Source organism: Rhipicephalus microplus, chromosome 2 (assembly GCF_043290135.1).
Source record: "Rhipicephalus microplus isolate Deutch F79 chromosome 2, USDA_Rmic, whole genome shotgun sequence".
In the NCBI taxonomy this organism is placed as follows: Eukaryota; Metazoa; Arthropoda; class Arachnida; order Ixodida; family Ixodidae; genus Rhipicephalus; species Rhipicephalus microplus.
The window spans coordinates 200,434,751-200,450,925 of record NC_134701.1 but is presented as its reverse complement, the minus strand read 5'-3'; the positions used below and the strand labels follow the sequence as shown (position 1 = coordinate 200,450,925).

Here is a 16,175-nt window from a genome sequence, read left to right as displayed (position 1 = left end):
CACATTACACAGAAACTAGTATGTCGAATCACGTCTGAAATTTCACGCACTGAAATATCCCAATCGTTCGTTTTCATGGGCGTGCCAGATTTAAAACATCGCAATCAAATCACGAGTCACCATCCAAGTGCTACACGTGCCACCATCGCTTTCATTAACGAAATTACTCTTCCCTTTAAGTACAGCTACCACAATGAGTTTCATTGAATCCTTTGCAAACCACAACCTCGATTGCACACGACCGCTACCCAAAATGCAATTAACGCTGATTAGCCCTAAACCTGCTGTTTGGTATGCTGTCGCAGGAAGTTTGACCAAGACGTGAAGATCAAGACGAAGCTTGCTTTCGCGACTAGGTGATCAAAAAAAACCTGCAAAGCTAATGTAAGACCGCGCACTAGCTGCAAAAGCGAAAGCTTGCGTGATAAAGCCATAAGTTTTCAAATTTGTGGACCAGGTAGCTAACCCGATACCTGTAGCAAGCTCGATAACAACAACGCTTTTCCTGACAAGAAAATCCAAAACACAGTTTATTAGGAAGAGATCACACGTGTCATGTTTAGCCGTATGCAACCAGAAGCAAGCGGCCAGAGCCACACTAGTGAGAATAGTAAATTATATCCACATTGGCACTGGTGCAAAGGCTTCCTGGGCAAATGCCCACGGCCCTTACTCGGCAAAGGTGTACAGTGTCCAACGTTTTTGTTTTTCTTTTCTTTTTCCTCCCTCCACCCACCATTTGTTCCCCCCCGCGTTCTTTCCTCCTCTATAATGACCTCGTCGCTCACTGCCCAGCTGCGCACTCGCTACCGCGATTGCCCTAGAGATTTTCCAGCAACCGCATTTTAGCCGGTTTTTCAACTTGCAGGACTACAGAATAAGAGGTATGCCTATACATGAGGATTCATGAGAAGGTAAACCGGGAGTTGATATTGACCACATTATAACTGGTCCTGCACTATAAGCGGTTACCTTGTAAGTGGTCTACAGTGAAATTGAACAAAATGTGCTTCATCCCAGTAGCACCAACTGCCCCTTCCAAATCGTAATACACTTTTCCGCGGGACCCTGTTTACAGCAACAAAGGTTGCTTAAGAAGCATTCATCACAAGTTTGAACAAGGCCAAGCAATTTTCTAACCGCTACACCCCCCTCCAACCCTGCGCCCACTCTTTTTTTTCACGGTGGGGTTAAGTTTAGGGCACAACTTCCCAACTGGCTTGCAAGGCACATTGAACTATATACAGATAAAGCAACAACAGTGCATGCCTGTTGGCCCGACAACAGCGCCGAAAATTTATCACTGGGACGACGCAACTTCAAGCCAGAAAAACGTGTTGGATAGCAACAACGGTGTTTTCAGCATATTGACCTTGTTGGCACATGGAAGACGCACCATACGCTCCTAACATGCCATAACCACATTTGCCGACTAGGAAATTCATAGTTCCCGCAATGTGTTGGTGACTATAGCAACACTTTCTTTTGCTTGAAGTTCCTTCGTCCTACCAATAGGTATCCACTGCAGTCAGCGAACCGATGGACACGCAGCATTGTTACTTCATCTTATCGTGTCCTCATTAAAATGGAGTGTCCTCACCTAATGAGTGCATAACTTACACCGTGGTTTAAAGTTAGGGTTTGCGCTTGATTTGATTGATGAAGCAAAGTGCAGGTGGCCAATGTGGCCACCATTTCTCGCTGAAATTAGTGCACCTGAGATAATTTTGAGGCTGGTCGGGCATTTTGGTGCAACGTGATGCAATTTCAGGAAATTTCATGGTTTTGGCACAGCTCGGCACAACAATGAAGAAACGTATCAAATCGGCACAATTGGCACAGCCGTTGCACCGCTGACTATTTCAATGCAAGTACACATCAACACACTGTTGTCTCTCTCATAGATAATTGTCTCTTACAAACGTGTTTAACTGCACCAAACAGCCCTAATGATGACTGGATGATCTCAAGCAACAAGTGCAATGTGGAAACAGCTTGGACCACTCTGGCACTTTGCACATTGAAGAGATTACATGTGCAAACAAAGGGCTGTGTTCGCTATCATCATATCAATCAATATATCATTACATCACTACTAGTAATAAAAGTGTCATTAAAACATGTCAGCATACCGTATATACTTAGCAGCACTTTTTTCCCAATATTGAAAATGCAAGAAGCCACAGTGCCATATTCCTGGTGAAAAACTACAGAACTATGCAGCATTGCCTAAAACATAAGTCTTCCAGAGAGCACTTACCTGCTCAACCGAACCACATCAGGAATGCTATAAAGATATTCTTCCAGGGTGTTAAACCCCAGCTGCCTATAAGGAATCCGCATTCCTGTGAGGGTCCTGTATTCGTCTGGAAAGAAGCAGTGAAATGCTGCGTTAGGATTCGCAGCTATGCCCACACAACAAAACGTCAAACTAGGAAAGGGAAAAAAAATGCACTGACTGGTTCTGCAAACCCACATCCATTAAGTCATTCTGCTGCGCTATAAGGCTGGCAGGATATCTAACCAATCGCATTGCTTTGTGCCAAGCTTCCTATGACATGTCCAGGAATTCCAAAACAGGCAATAATAGATATATGTACACCTCACTTTTGATGATGAGACAAGTACAAAAGACTGGTGCTTATTTGTCACCCTCAATCTACTGCTAACTTGCCGGGGAAAATGTGTTACTAAAAAAGTGCGTGAAAAAATAACCTGCCGTGAGCAGAACACTACGCTGCAGAACAGAACAGATACGGTGATGGCAAGACTATACAAGCAGGCTGCTGAATGCAGTAGATTGCATGACAACTAATTTTAGCATGGCATCCTGCTATCCTTTAAATAGCTAAACAGTTACAAGTTTTGTACAGCTGAAGTTGCTAAATTTAGTTACACTGTGACTGGCTGGTTTCCCAATTTTTTTCCCCTCCCAAGTTTGACCACAGAGCCCTAAAAAGAGATGTTCAAAAGTCTCTGAACATTCTGAATAAATATGAAGATATGATGTAATAATATAAAATAGCTTTGATATTGTTTCCTATAAGGTGTATGCATCATCACGATGAAAAAACGTAGGAGCAAGGTCACTTTTATGAATGTCTGCTGAACTATTATCTGGCCACATAAAATGTAGCACATGAGGAGACAATCAAGTGAGTGCAATCAGCATCAATGTCGTAATGACCTGTGCCTGCACAACCAGAATAAACTACTTCACAAGGCCCTGCAAAACTTTTTCAGCGTGGTGAGAAAGCGCTGCTGATTGGCAGTCGAGGCTCCCGACAACATGCAGCCTGGAATTCCCTTCCTTTCCTCTCGACAAATGATGCTATACACTCAGAAACACTGCATCATATCCTCAAATTCCATGCCATTGGCCAATTGAAGTATGGCAAGCTCCGTAGTTTCCGCAGCCGCCACAAGAGATCTCCATGCGCCCACATACGTTGCGATACCAGTGAAAAACTAGTGTTCAGAGCAAAAAAAAAAAAAGTGATCCAGGTCACGAATCGCACGAGACATGCCACGACAGCGTGCGACAAATCTCCGCTTCTATTTCACGGATTCTGTATATTTTCATGCCCGTTTATTTACGTGGCACTAAGCTCCTTTAAGTGAAGCCGTTCTATGGCTACTTAGAAAAGTGTTGCAGGGCCCCTTCAAGGTACCGCGAGGGTTGATATGCAGTATCTTTTGATTATTAAAGCAAAAGCCTTATATTTCATGCAAATGTGAACTTGAGCAAAAAGTCGGGGTGTTTTATTGACTCGCATGACCACCTGCTCGCCTTGATCCATGAGGCATGTAATCCACATGTTCACTTCATTTTCTCTGCACCTGCTTTACTAAAAAGTTCTAAAGGTGATACCAACACCTGAAGGCTTTCGCATTTTGAGTTATCTGAGGTAGCTCCATAAGAAACACTGCGGGTTCTTTTATTTCTTTGTTCCGGAACCTACATGGCCCATGTTGTCATCATTGCAAATATGGTCCAAGCAGCTACCAGTATAAGACTGAAGAAAACAACAGGAAAGTTCAGATACTCGCTTTTGATTCTAACTGCTCCTGAAATTTAAGCACAAAAGAATGCACGCACCACCACATCTCTACAATTTATTTGTGGAACCCTTTTAACAATATCCTTTTTGAAAGATTAGCAGTATGGGCTATGGGTATGGGCCCACCATGCAGGATCTTAACTGTATCAATAAACAAACCAAAACAAAATTTTAATAGAACAGCATTCTCATTGCAGAGATTTTTTATCTAGCTTGCTATTCAAGTTAATTGCATTTTAAGGAGAGATGCTACTCGAAGACACTTTTTTTTTATAACATGCACTCCAGAGCAATGAAACATGAGCTCTTTATGTAACTTAGTATGCTGATTTCAAATATATAATAGGTTGCATACCTTTCAGCTCTGCGGCATGACAAAATGAAAACCTTAACCCTTTTGCCCCCCCCCACCCCCCCTCTTTTCATTCTTACTTCCGTATTTTTTTACCATTCACAGTTCGTAATGTTTCAGTGTGGAATGCAAATAACTAATTAGGAAACACATACAAAATATATAATAGGCGTAAAAAATAATAGACGTAAAAAAGTCCATATTTCACCTACCCTAGTAAAGGTTTACATACAATTTTATATATTATAAGAACATTGAAAATTAAACTAAATAATTGTATTTGTCATACATTGCAAAAAATTTGGGCAAAATTTCATGTGAATCTGAGCACAAAAAGTACCCAAAAAAGTAGGGGCACATTGAAAAAAATGGCAAAACTTGTGTTTTGTGAAAAACGTGTTTTAAATTTTAAAATTGAGTTTTTATTTATGAAAGATATCATTAAATGCAATGAATTTTGCACACCAAAAAGAATAACCCTTCTTGTAGTGGCTACTGTCACTAAAATTCGCCAGCACAATGAGTTCGTCCCTCTCGGCTTTTTCGAGCGGACTCGTCACAGACATTTCGCTCACAGACAGGGCCATGACATGCCTGCCAAACTTCTTCCGCTCCATCTAGCAGAGCCTTGTGCTGTTTGCAAGCTAGGAAGAAGATCGACAGGACCGCGAAATTTAAATTAATCCAGTGTCGAGGAACACAACAGTGCCGATGCCATTTTGCGGGTACGTTTGTGCCAAGTACTGTTGTACATAATGGCAATGTCGTCCCCTTTATGTTCCTTCGGCCTCCCAAGATTGGCGCAGACATCATCCATTGCCGCATCACGAACTTTCCAGCTGATGGCTGTGAATGACTTTCGATGCATTGGCTTTTGCAAGCCATCAACTGCCGCAAATCTGACCAGCTGCTCGTAGCCTACTCCTACAGGGCATGCCGCCACAACGGCCCTCACGCGCGAGCAATGGCTTTTTTCATTCATAACGCAGATAAATACATGAGAAAATCATTGTTCAGCCGCGCTGCTCGTCAACACATGGAGCCCGCAAGTAGGCTTCACAGCACATACAGGCGCGCAGCGACCAATGGCGGTCTCCGATCCGTACCATGTGATAAGCGAGTCGCTGCGCTCGAAAAAAGGACAAAAACGTGCTTCTTTTTATTATTTCTTCCACCGCATCTGCGAGGAAAACTGTCCTTAGTTGAATAGTCAGGCTCGACTCTTCACCTCATTCGATCGACAATGGCAAGCGCATTATCGGTGGCAAGGTGCTCGAAGACTGCACGCTTTGACCATTTAACAGGCACCTTGTGCTTTTTAGACCCAATTTTAAAGCATTCCCTGTTAAGTCTCGACATGCATTTTTTTTTAGAACAGTAGATCGTATCAAAACAGGCGAAAATAAAAAATCAATCATTATTAAGAAACTCGCGTTTTTCAACCCCTATCTCCCTTAAGTTCAGTCAGTAGAACAAAAACACACACACAGACATTTGCTCAACACAGAACTGGTAAATGTGGACATGTGAAATGGTAAATGTGGGCTCATGTGAAAAACAAGGTGGGTCGCAAATGCTCCGTATGTATGCGTATGTTGCCAATCACGAACTTGACCAGCTTCAGGTTTTAACCTATAGACCTTTTTACTGAAGGCTCTCTGGGTGCCGCCATAAGCCCCTCTGGGCTGTGCATGACCAGAAGGGTTAACATGCGTAACCTCCCAAAAATACAGGGCCAAAGCTTTGACGTCAGCTTTCGTTCTTCCATGCAACAGCCCAGAAAGGAGAGTATCCTCCTCTTTGTTAAAAACGTCTATAGCAAGAGGATTTCAATGTAAAGGGCTTTCACTGAATGAAATGAACCAAGTCCAAAGTGTCACGTCACATCTTCAAACGTGCACCAAAATATACACTCCAAGATGAAATACAGTGTTTGGGGAGTAATTCCTGCCACAAAACAATTCTAATCAAGGTCACTCAAGCTGCCTTTCTAGAAAACTCTGCTTTCTGCACTTTCATGTCAAAAATTCCATGTTACGCTGATAGCACGCTCGACTTCTGCGATCAGGGATTGCCAGTACCACGGTGATAACGCAGAGAAAGCACACATGGTAGATGGTCATCGCTAGGAGTGTGCATACGCTTCAGGTAACACCCTTGCCCAGCCCGAGAGCTGGGTTCGAGCGGGTTGTGCCAGATGCAAAAGTTCAAATCAAGTCAAAGACGTAGATGTTGTGCGAGAACCGTCTCCCACTACGTAGTGCCTTTTCCGCTACTAACTGTTGCCCCCTTTCTCAGTTATCCTCTTTATGTGTAAGGGAAGAGGGCAAAGTTACATAAGATGAGCTATACAAAGAATAATCCCCTTTTCCACATTTGACGTACTAGACTTCTGGATGGACAAATGGTATAAATACTTCAAGCTTGCTACGCTTCCGAAAAATGTTTTGGCAATTCTGGTTACCAGTGCGAGCAGCGAACGGACCTTCAGTTAGGTGGGACATATGTGACGTAAGAGCACTGCCTTTCACAGAAGCTCAAGTCGCTGGACAGCTTATTCACACACAACTTGTAATTGTTGCACATAATGACTGTCATGCGCCATTTGTTTATGTTTCACTTTGATATGTTGAATAAAATGCCACTACTGAATAAATGCCATTATAGGACAACATCCCTCTACAGCAAACCTTCGTAATGCCATGCCGTGGCCATCAAACCGGGCCAGGCAGGCTACCAGCCGACCTGGCTTAGCATCAAGCTCGGACAGGCCTTCAACGCAGGCAGCGGGCACAGATCCAGCTCAGGCTCTAAAATTCAGCCTGTGCACAGTTCTGATTGTAGCTGCGTATCAGAAACACTTCTGCTAATACTCTATTCTTAAAGAGCATAAAAAACCCATTTTAGCATTCTTCGCCCCTACTAAGTTGCAATAGTCCAGCCAAAGACTTGAATCAAATATTTCATGCTCCAATGGGGACCGCCAAACGTTACAATGCCTTACACACCGTCATACAGCCAAATAGCATTTAAATTCAGCAGAAACTTTAGAGCCTCATCATTCAGGCCACTTATTCTTACCTTTAAGTTTACAAATATCATTTCACCAACCATTGCATAGTATGCTACACAACCGCTCAATGATTGGATAGGCACAGTCCGTACGAACTTATGTTGTAACACATACAATGATCATCACGACCATGTTTTTTCTGCACCTAGCCCTTATCATGTAAAATAAAGTACCGCTGAATGTGCATATTGAATATTTTCCACCTGCACTTGACACTCCACCAAGACACTAACGGCAAGCAGGTCTCTCAGTACGGTTAACATCGTTAGTGCAGTATTCGAACTAGTTTGCTGATAACCTATTCACAACAAGGCACAAAATCCCTTTTCTTAAAACCTGCAAGAAAATACTTTTTTTTTTTTTTGCAAATCGCAAAGCAGGCTTCAAGCACGGCCCGTACGGAGATTTAAATTGTTCGCGAAAGCACAGACTGTTGAACGCAGCACAAACGCTTTCCCCGCATTCTTGTTCGTTCGCGCGTTTAGAAATAATGAACGCCCACCAACTGGACTGGACCACATACCATTTTTAATTACAACTGTGGAACGGATGCCACCTTCGCGCGATAAGCTCGGTCCACTTTAAAACTGCAACGCCGCGGGCGCGTTCTTACACCCCGTATTCAGAAACGCTGCTTGACTTGCCACCGACCTCAACGCAGCACAAACGCGTTTCGAACGCGCTGTCTTTAGGCGGTGCCAAGGCAGCACAAACGCCCAGGCGCGTTTCAAACGCGCTGCATTGAAGGCGGTTTCAAGTCAGGTTCAAGTCAATGAGCGTTAACGCCGAACTTCTAAACAAAAACATGCGTGTGCTTACTGTCCAGGTAACGCAGTTGTATGCCCGCCTTCTCGCTCGTAAGGATTGAGCGGAGTATCGTCTTCACCTCCTCCATGGAGTCCCCCATTTCTCAATGGTCGACGTATCAAGCTGCCAAAAAAAAAAATGATGAGCGTCAATTTGAGGGCAGAAGTAACCACACCTAACTCACGAACGTACTAAGTGCGCGCAAACGCAACATCAACAACATCGTGTCGGATTCTTACCAGCAGACGCACTTGGCAACAGCAATTACTGTTAGAAGCATGCCCCTTTTTCTTATTTGAGACTTTTAGCCGAGCACCTTTCGAGGTGCGCCGCTAGAAACCCAAAACAAAGAACAAACTGGCGAGACTCATTACCCATCTCGTATCGAACAAGCCTCTTCTAAAACACTACTTGCCGCTGCAGCTCTCAGGCCCCATACAGGTAACTGCTCAGCGCAAAAAATTTTAGACAATCAACACAAGAGGCGCGGACCAGCGCTTAATAATGGAATACCAACTAGCCCAATCCCACTCTTTAGCCAAGCAGGAGAACCTGAAATGAATGCACAAATGGCAAGCTCTTGAGAGAACTTTCTAACTACACCTCTAACCCTGAAGTTATCAAATGGCCGCGCAACATTACTAACGGTAATGCTTGAGAAGTTATGCACATTTTAGACATAAAACCGACAGTATATTGCGACACGCCACGAAAATCTGACGAAGCAACAGTTTCAGAACAAACCGTTAAGGTGGCAAACGCAGGAGAAAAGCGGTCCTTCCGCGCGTTAACTTGGGGGGGCAGCGGACGATGGGAGACGCGTGACCGTGCTCGAAAGGAATGTTCTGAACACTGACGCCGTGCCAGAACGAGCGCTCTCGTTGCCTGATTACGTCTACTAAAATTAAGATGATGATGATGTCACCAATTTTACGTTGTAAAACGCAAGGGCGATTCCCACTGCCGCGGTTCCACTGCACACACCACAAAACGACAGATATTGGACATGATTGGACCAGAGAACAGCTACCCTCGACTCATGCGTGCTCAGCACCAGCACATGAAAACGAAACCAAAGTCTGCTACCTCCGATTTGTAAGATAAAAATGTCATTGCATTTCGGAATTTCGCTGGCTTATAAGAGCAGCGGCCAGAATTTACAGCATTAAATATGCTCGCACGTTGGTCCGGCTGAGGGGGACGTCTGATTATTTAAACAAAATATTTTTATACATTTCCTATTGCCTAGCTTATGTTGTGGCCAGCAGCACTATGCCAGCATAACGGGGTCTCCAACACGTAGCCAGAAAAACTATCGAGAACTGTTGCGCTGGTCAAGTTCGACGCGTCCCAAGCGTGCCCGAAATATGTTTCGGCACTAGCTCATATGAAGCATAGCCTTTGAGATTGCAAACGCGTGGCGGCGCGCTCCTGCCATCTCGGAAGGCCATGTATAAAGCAGCATACAGATTAGAAACATAAACATGTCTACGGTGGAAACAAGGGCTGTTAGCGGGAAGTAAAAAAAAAGGCAAAAATAAAGAGCATTAAAACCAAAGTTACTCCGTAGTAAAAAGCGCTAGACCGAAACAAAGAGTTCTTGAACTTTATTGGCACACAGATCACTATCGGTCATTGAGGGGACACTCATAGCGTTATAGTGTTCTAGAATAATTTAATAGCGTCCAACCTAAGCACATCTACAGTGGCTAGAATAGATTCCTTTTCTAGCCACTGTAGCACAGCCTCCTAGATTTCCCTTGCCTGTCGAATTATCGGTGGTCACTTGGGAAGTGGCCATCGTCGGAACTGCGGAACTTAATGTGAAGTTGTATATGATGGTATGTATATGATGGTTGTGATGATGGTAGCAATGAGGGCATATTGACAGGGCTTGTTGTTCTACTGAGTAATTTTGCTGAGGATGGAGCCACCAAGTTGTACATCTACTGCAGTAGTTTAGGCTGACAGCATGTGCACCTCGTACAGCTGTAACAGTTTGTATTTTCATAATTTTTCACCAGTATGTCCAAGGGCATGCATCATCATCTTGTGCTACAACTGAATCAATAATTACGTAACACTGTGCGTTTGAGTCTCTTTATTGTCACAGTAGCTGCAGGATTGCGCACTGACTACGGTGGGCCAATTCTGGAAATAGCACGATACTGAGCTGGGGAGATTTACGAAGTGTGCACCAAACCAGAAATCCTAGCAGCCAAAGCATAGAGAAATTAGCTTTATTAAATGATGCCTGCTCTTATTTATATACATTTATGTCACTCGTCTATTTGGTGATCGTTAGTGCAGGAAACATATGCAGTGTCCAGCTTAGCTGCTGATGAATGGTAACGCTTATTGATGTTGCTCAATGGACATAGCTTATGACTTTTCACCGTAACATGGATAAATGGCTGCCCCTAGATACCTCAGGCAACACCACCTAGATAACTCATTTAGGTGGTGTTGCCTCAGGCCATAGCCTCCTATATTTTTTCGTCTGCCGAAATAAACGTGAAATGCCCGTTATGTATAGCGGCGCCACTTACGTAGAGTTAAGGGTCTTTGTACTTGGCCTTTGAGATTAGCAATTATGGCGTTTGCAAATTTCAGAGGCTATGCCTTGTATTGAAGGGGTTGCCTTACAAATGAGCGTGAAACGCCCGTCATCTATGGCGCCGTCACTTACCTAAAGTTATTTATAATTACGTTTACGCCTTTTTACAACTTTTTACGTAATTTTTGTTGCATATAAGCTTAAAAACGTAAAACTTATTTGAAGACAACCCTACTGAAGAATGGCTGCCTGGTGCTCATGGATGTGTCTTTTATGGTTTTCAGTGCTTACGCTGCAATGCCTACTCTATAACATATTGATTGATTTGTGGGGTTTAACGTCCCAAAACCACCATTTGATTATGAGAGACGCCGTAGTGGAGGGCTCCGGAAATTTTGACCACCTGGGGTTCTTTAACGTGCACCCAAATCTGAGTACACGGGCCTACAACATTTCCGCCTCCATCGGAAATGCAGCCGCCGCAGCCGGGAATCGAACCCGCGACCTGCGGGTCAGCAGCCGAGTACCTTAGCCACTAGACCACCGTGGCGGGGCTACTCTATAACATAGGAAACGTGCTTGCATCAGGCATAACAAAAAAATTCACGAATCAGTGTGCTCTTGCACTGTAATTCGCTCTGCACTTGCAGAGATGTAGCTACCCATGTTAGATCGGAAGGCGGTATTGGGTACATAACACAGTGGCACTTGAATTTTGACTCTCCCACTGTACCTATAACATTAAACACTGGAACCCTCATTCACACAAATCGGAAACTCAATTTATTGCTGAACACAGTGACATACATTTGCCATAATGTGGCTAAAAGCTTCCCAGGACATTGAGATTTTCTTGTACAGCACAGGATCAGCATGCAATAAAATGTGTTATGGCTTCGGCAGCCTACACTGGCAGTTCTTTGATTATACCAGCATTCAAACTTATCACGATTGCGAAACGCACGGTGGCTCTGTAAACTTTTGCATTTCGAAGAGCACAGAACAGTCAAGATTGCAAGTGTCTAATAAAAGTTGATGCAATAATGAAAAGAAACTATTGAGAAAAAATAAAACAGGGGAGATAAGATACAAAGCTGTGACAACAACATATATTCTGCCCATGCACTTTAATTGGACTCCACAGGGGAAAATATACGCTTCTCCTATTTCCCAACAGCTCACGTGCATAATATATAAAATGATTTAAATTACTTCACTACAGGTGCAACTGACCACATTGACCAGTTACTTTACCATGAAGACAGTTGAAAGACCCCCTTAAACCAAATTTGGAAACTTGAGATTCTTGTATTGTTTGAAATTCCCTCAAGCAAAGGCACTTCTGGTTAAGTATTAGTGTCGAGTGTTGCCCATAAGATATTTCAATTTTGTTCTTAAGGAGTTGGTGAGTGCTCATTGGAGTTATCAGCACCAATCGACATCATGCTCTCTGGTTTCACATAGACCACAGAGAAAGAAATATTAGGAGGTGGAACTCCCATTAGAACGGGCGTCTGCGGGCGTTTAGACTAAATGTCACATAATATACAAAAATAACAAGCTCCGGGGACATTTTAGTTGGCGGCGCCTTGCGATGCAAAGCTGCAACGACGAAGAAAGTAGACGAAACGCTACCGGCCGAGCACAGCCGAATGTGCTCCATGCCTCCGCTCCATGACTGTAGCAGACCGCGAGCAACATGCCCAACTGGTTCACTCGGAAAATGAAATGGCGGCAATTCTCTTTTCTGTCGCAAAACACCGCCAGCATGTAGTGACTCTCCAGTAATGTGACATTATCTGGTTGCCTCAAGGAGCGGAGTTGCACCTCCTAAATGTGGAACCCTGAGTCGGGTTCTACGAGTAAGGCAAGTATTGTCGACGTCGTAGAGAATTTGCAGGGCAAGCACAATACCCCGACAGGCACACGGCAAAGACTATCATCAGCCCTCTCGCTTTTTTGCCGGGCTTCTCTCAAAGTGGTTTGGCTACTTACACCAAGAATGATTTTCTTTTTTTTTTTGAGGGGGCCACTCTCAAAGCACCTACATATTTTCACCCTTCACCCCCTCCCCCCCCCCCCATTTGAAAACGGCACATTGAGCACCACCGAAGCTTGAACGCACACTGTCTCAGGCATCAGGCACTTCCCACTGTGGGATGCTTATTTCTTACGATATTTAGGCGGCATTTAATACTGACACAATATTGCTCCGAATTCACCATGCTAGCATTAATTACACGATGCGTTAGAGCATTTACGATTCAATTTTTAAGGGTAACCAGACACTGAAGAGTAAATAATTGTAAAAAAGTTGTAAACAAAACTTTTTCTGCCAGAGATCTTTGAACATGCATTAAAATGAAATTGATTACTGTTTAGTAGCTTTCTGGATAAAACAAATGGCACAAAATAAATGAGTGCAGTCCGGAAAAAAAACCTGGGACAATAGAAGCCCCTGCTCTTCACGAAGCAAAATCACAATAATTTTTCAATATTTACATTAGACATCCTTAGTTTTTTTAGCTGAAAGAGCAGCAGCAACACTGAAGCAACGTACATGCTGGAGGGTATAAATTGCGTTGTGATGTATAAACACCTTGCATGCTAAATTGTGGCTACTCAATGCTGTTATACTCATAGAATGAGCTACAATAAAGTACAGGGTCGCAGTTTTACACATTTAGGCTACAAAAAGAAAGGAGAAAAACTCATGATGGGCTCCATAAAAATCTGATAATTCTGTTTGCAGGTGTCCTATACAGTTTCTTTCATCAAAAAAAAATATAAATTGCATGCAATAAGGTGCTGAACAAAGTAACAGGATTACTGCAAGCATTGTTGAAATATGCAGCCAGAATATTAACGGGAGAATGAAATACACAGACCACTACAGACATGAAAGCAGTTTCCTAGATTTGACAAGAGCAATGGTTTCACATGCTATCCATTTATGTCATGTTTGCTAGCCACCGATCACACCAAGAGCTGAACGAAGCATGGATGTGCTTTACCATACAAACAAGTTTGCCATTACAGGTGGCCAGAATTCTACAACTGGCCGCATCAAAGCAATATAATTATTTACACAATAAACAAGGCTGCAAGACAAATGAAATAATTTGGGGAATGATGACAGAACAGTGAAGATTAGGAACTACCACAGTGCACACAAATTGTAATTCAGTTTAGCCACATACATACATGCGTAACATGACAATGCCACCCAGAGAAAGTATCAGTTGCTCAGATCTATATCATGTTAGTGTCCTGGAAACGTTTTCTTCGAGTGATTTTAAATTAAAAAGTACTAACACAGAACTTTTACAACCACATTAAAACATTGCTACAACAATGTCAGTGACACTAAATGCTTCATTTTATGCTCAGCTGTATGGGATACACCTAATGGTTGACCTACATATGTTTAGGTTATATTCACTGTTGATATTTTCTGGATGACACATGCCCACATCGATCTACCTCACAAGTTATCTGATCTATAAAGTTTTTCATCAGTACTTTACCAAAGCAGCTCCAAGCAAAGACTATTATTCTAAATATTCTAAATTATTCTAAAACAATTTTTCCTGGGCTTGGAAAAACAAAAACAAAGGGAGAACAAGAACATAAAACCAGACATTTAAGTCTTGCCAGATTATTGTACCATGCAATGATCTTGAATAGTGTACAAGTGGTTTATTCACAGTTTCAGGAGTCTTAAATCCATTGGCACTTTGGTGTTTGTACTTTGGTCAGTGGTAAAGTTGATCATGCATTAACATTATTAACACTGGAACACTCAAAGAAAAATTGAAGACGCGAAAATCACACATAACATCAGGTACGCACCTAATATGCCATGCCGCTGCCATTTATATTTGACGTTTTTCACCTGTCAAAGATAAAGCACAAGAACAAGCAACAATCGATCTTTGATAGAAAACAGGGAATCGCAGTTCGATCCCCACACCTTCCCAATAAGAGCGTCCGGCAGTTTTTGACGGGTGACATGGAGCATCACAACTACACACGTGTCGAATCTTCAATAATGCCACCCAAGCCTTTGTTTGACTGAAGACTCTCCAGCGGCAGACCTCAAGTTCAGAGAAGTCGTAATGAAGCCTGCACGAAAAAAAAAAGAACCAAATGTTAGCCAGCATAGAGAGGGTCCCGAACAATGTTGTCAAACCTGCAAATACATATGTGTGAATAACTTTGAGTTTATTTTATGTGGCCACGAGTTGAATGATTGATTTACGGTGTTTCATGCTTCAAGACATTACTGGGACTAGGAAAGGTACCACTGTAGAGTCCTTTAAATAAATTATAACCTCATTTTTTGGATGCGAAGCAGCGTAGGGTTGAGCTCAATCCGGTGAACGGCGTGACCACCTGTACTGCGCGCATGCACTCTCTCCCCCTCTTTCTCCTCTCACATGCTCCCCCCCTCTAAAGCCTCGCAATGCCGACGCAGCCAGACTATGCTAGAGAGTTTCTTGATTGAAAAAACAGACTGCTCGCGCTGTAGAATCGTTCATTGACCAACCCGACATTGACATCCAATGTAGTGCCGGTGAGAGGTTTCTCCTGTGCGTTATTGAACGATAAAAATTCACAGCATCCGTGTTAACTAAATGTGGACTGCGGGTCTCTGTGTCTAATAGGAGTCTTCTGTCTCTCATTTCCTATTAGCAGCGACTGGCATGTTCCAGTAGGAAACACCGATCCATCACTGCGTGCTTTGCGCCTCCTTAGGTTTCTCTTCTGCGCAACGCCACCGCCAGGGTAAGCGTTAGCGCTTGCTGCTTCGCACCTACATACGGTTTCCTTTAGAGGGAGATGGCGTAATTTTTTTAATTTGCAATTACATGAGAATTTATGCACTCTTACCCCACTGAGATGTGACCGCTGATGGAGAATTGAAGCCGTAATGTTACTCTAAGCAGTAAAATAACCTAGCCAACAAATCACTGCAATGGGCACATGTGCACCTGTGGGCTACGCATTACTCTATTTCTCAGTAGACAGAGGCCATCGTGCTGGTAATAACTATCTGCTAGCCCCATTTGAGATGTGCTTTTTTCAGTAAATTTTCTTACTTTTATTACTAACGAAGAGCTTGATATCTCCAAACTGCATATTGGGCGATAAGGGCCCCGGCATTAATTCAGACTACATAGGGCTTGTTCATACCTATTTAATGAATGATGCACGAAGTTTCTCACGTTGCTCCACCCCCCCACCCCGGCCACTACATAAAAAAGGGCTGCAGCCTCCAGGGCCTCATTGCTGTCAATGGGCAAGCACATCTTGGCCAAGCTG

At 43.2% G+C, this 16,175-nt stretch overlaps 2 protein-coding genes across 9 annotated transcripts in view; both read right to left on the bottom strand.

Annotated features, from left to right (window-relative positions):
• The window catches only part of LOC119169603 (uncharacterized), a 103,340-nt gene extending 94,043 nt beyond the window's left edge, over positions 1-9,297 (bottom strand). For all 6 annotated transcript variants that reach the window (XM_075887250.1, XM_075887252.1, XM_075887251.1 and 3 more), the window contains exons 1-3: positions 9,038-9,297; positions 8,306-8,416; positions 2,261-2,366 (exon numbers count right to left, since the gene is read on the bottom strand). In XM_075887250.1, the coding sequence (XP_075743365.1) occupies positions 2,261-2,366; positions 8,306-8,393 (194 nt within the window). In that variant the 5' untranslated portion in view covers positions 8,394-8,416; positions 9,038-9,297. The remainder of the gene's footprint in view (positions 1-2,260; positions 2,367-8,305; positions 8,417-9,037) is intronic.
• Positions 9,298-11,610: 2,313 nt separating this feature from the next.
• The window catches only part of LOC119170486 (uncharacterized), a 32,570-nt gene continuing 28,005 nt past the window's right edge, over positions 11,611-16,175 (bottom strand). For all 3 annotated transcript variants that reach the window (XM_075887249.1, XM_037421665.2, XM_037421666.2), the window contains one exon: positions 11,611-14,975. In XM_075887249.1, the coding sequence (XP_075743364.1) occupies positions 14,896-14,975 (80 nt within the window). In that variant the 3' untranslated portion in view covers positions 11,611-14,895. The remainder of the gene's footprint in view (positions 14,976-16,175) is intronic.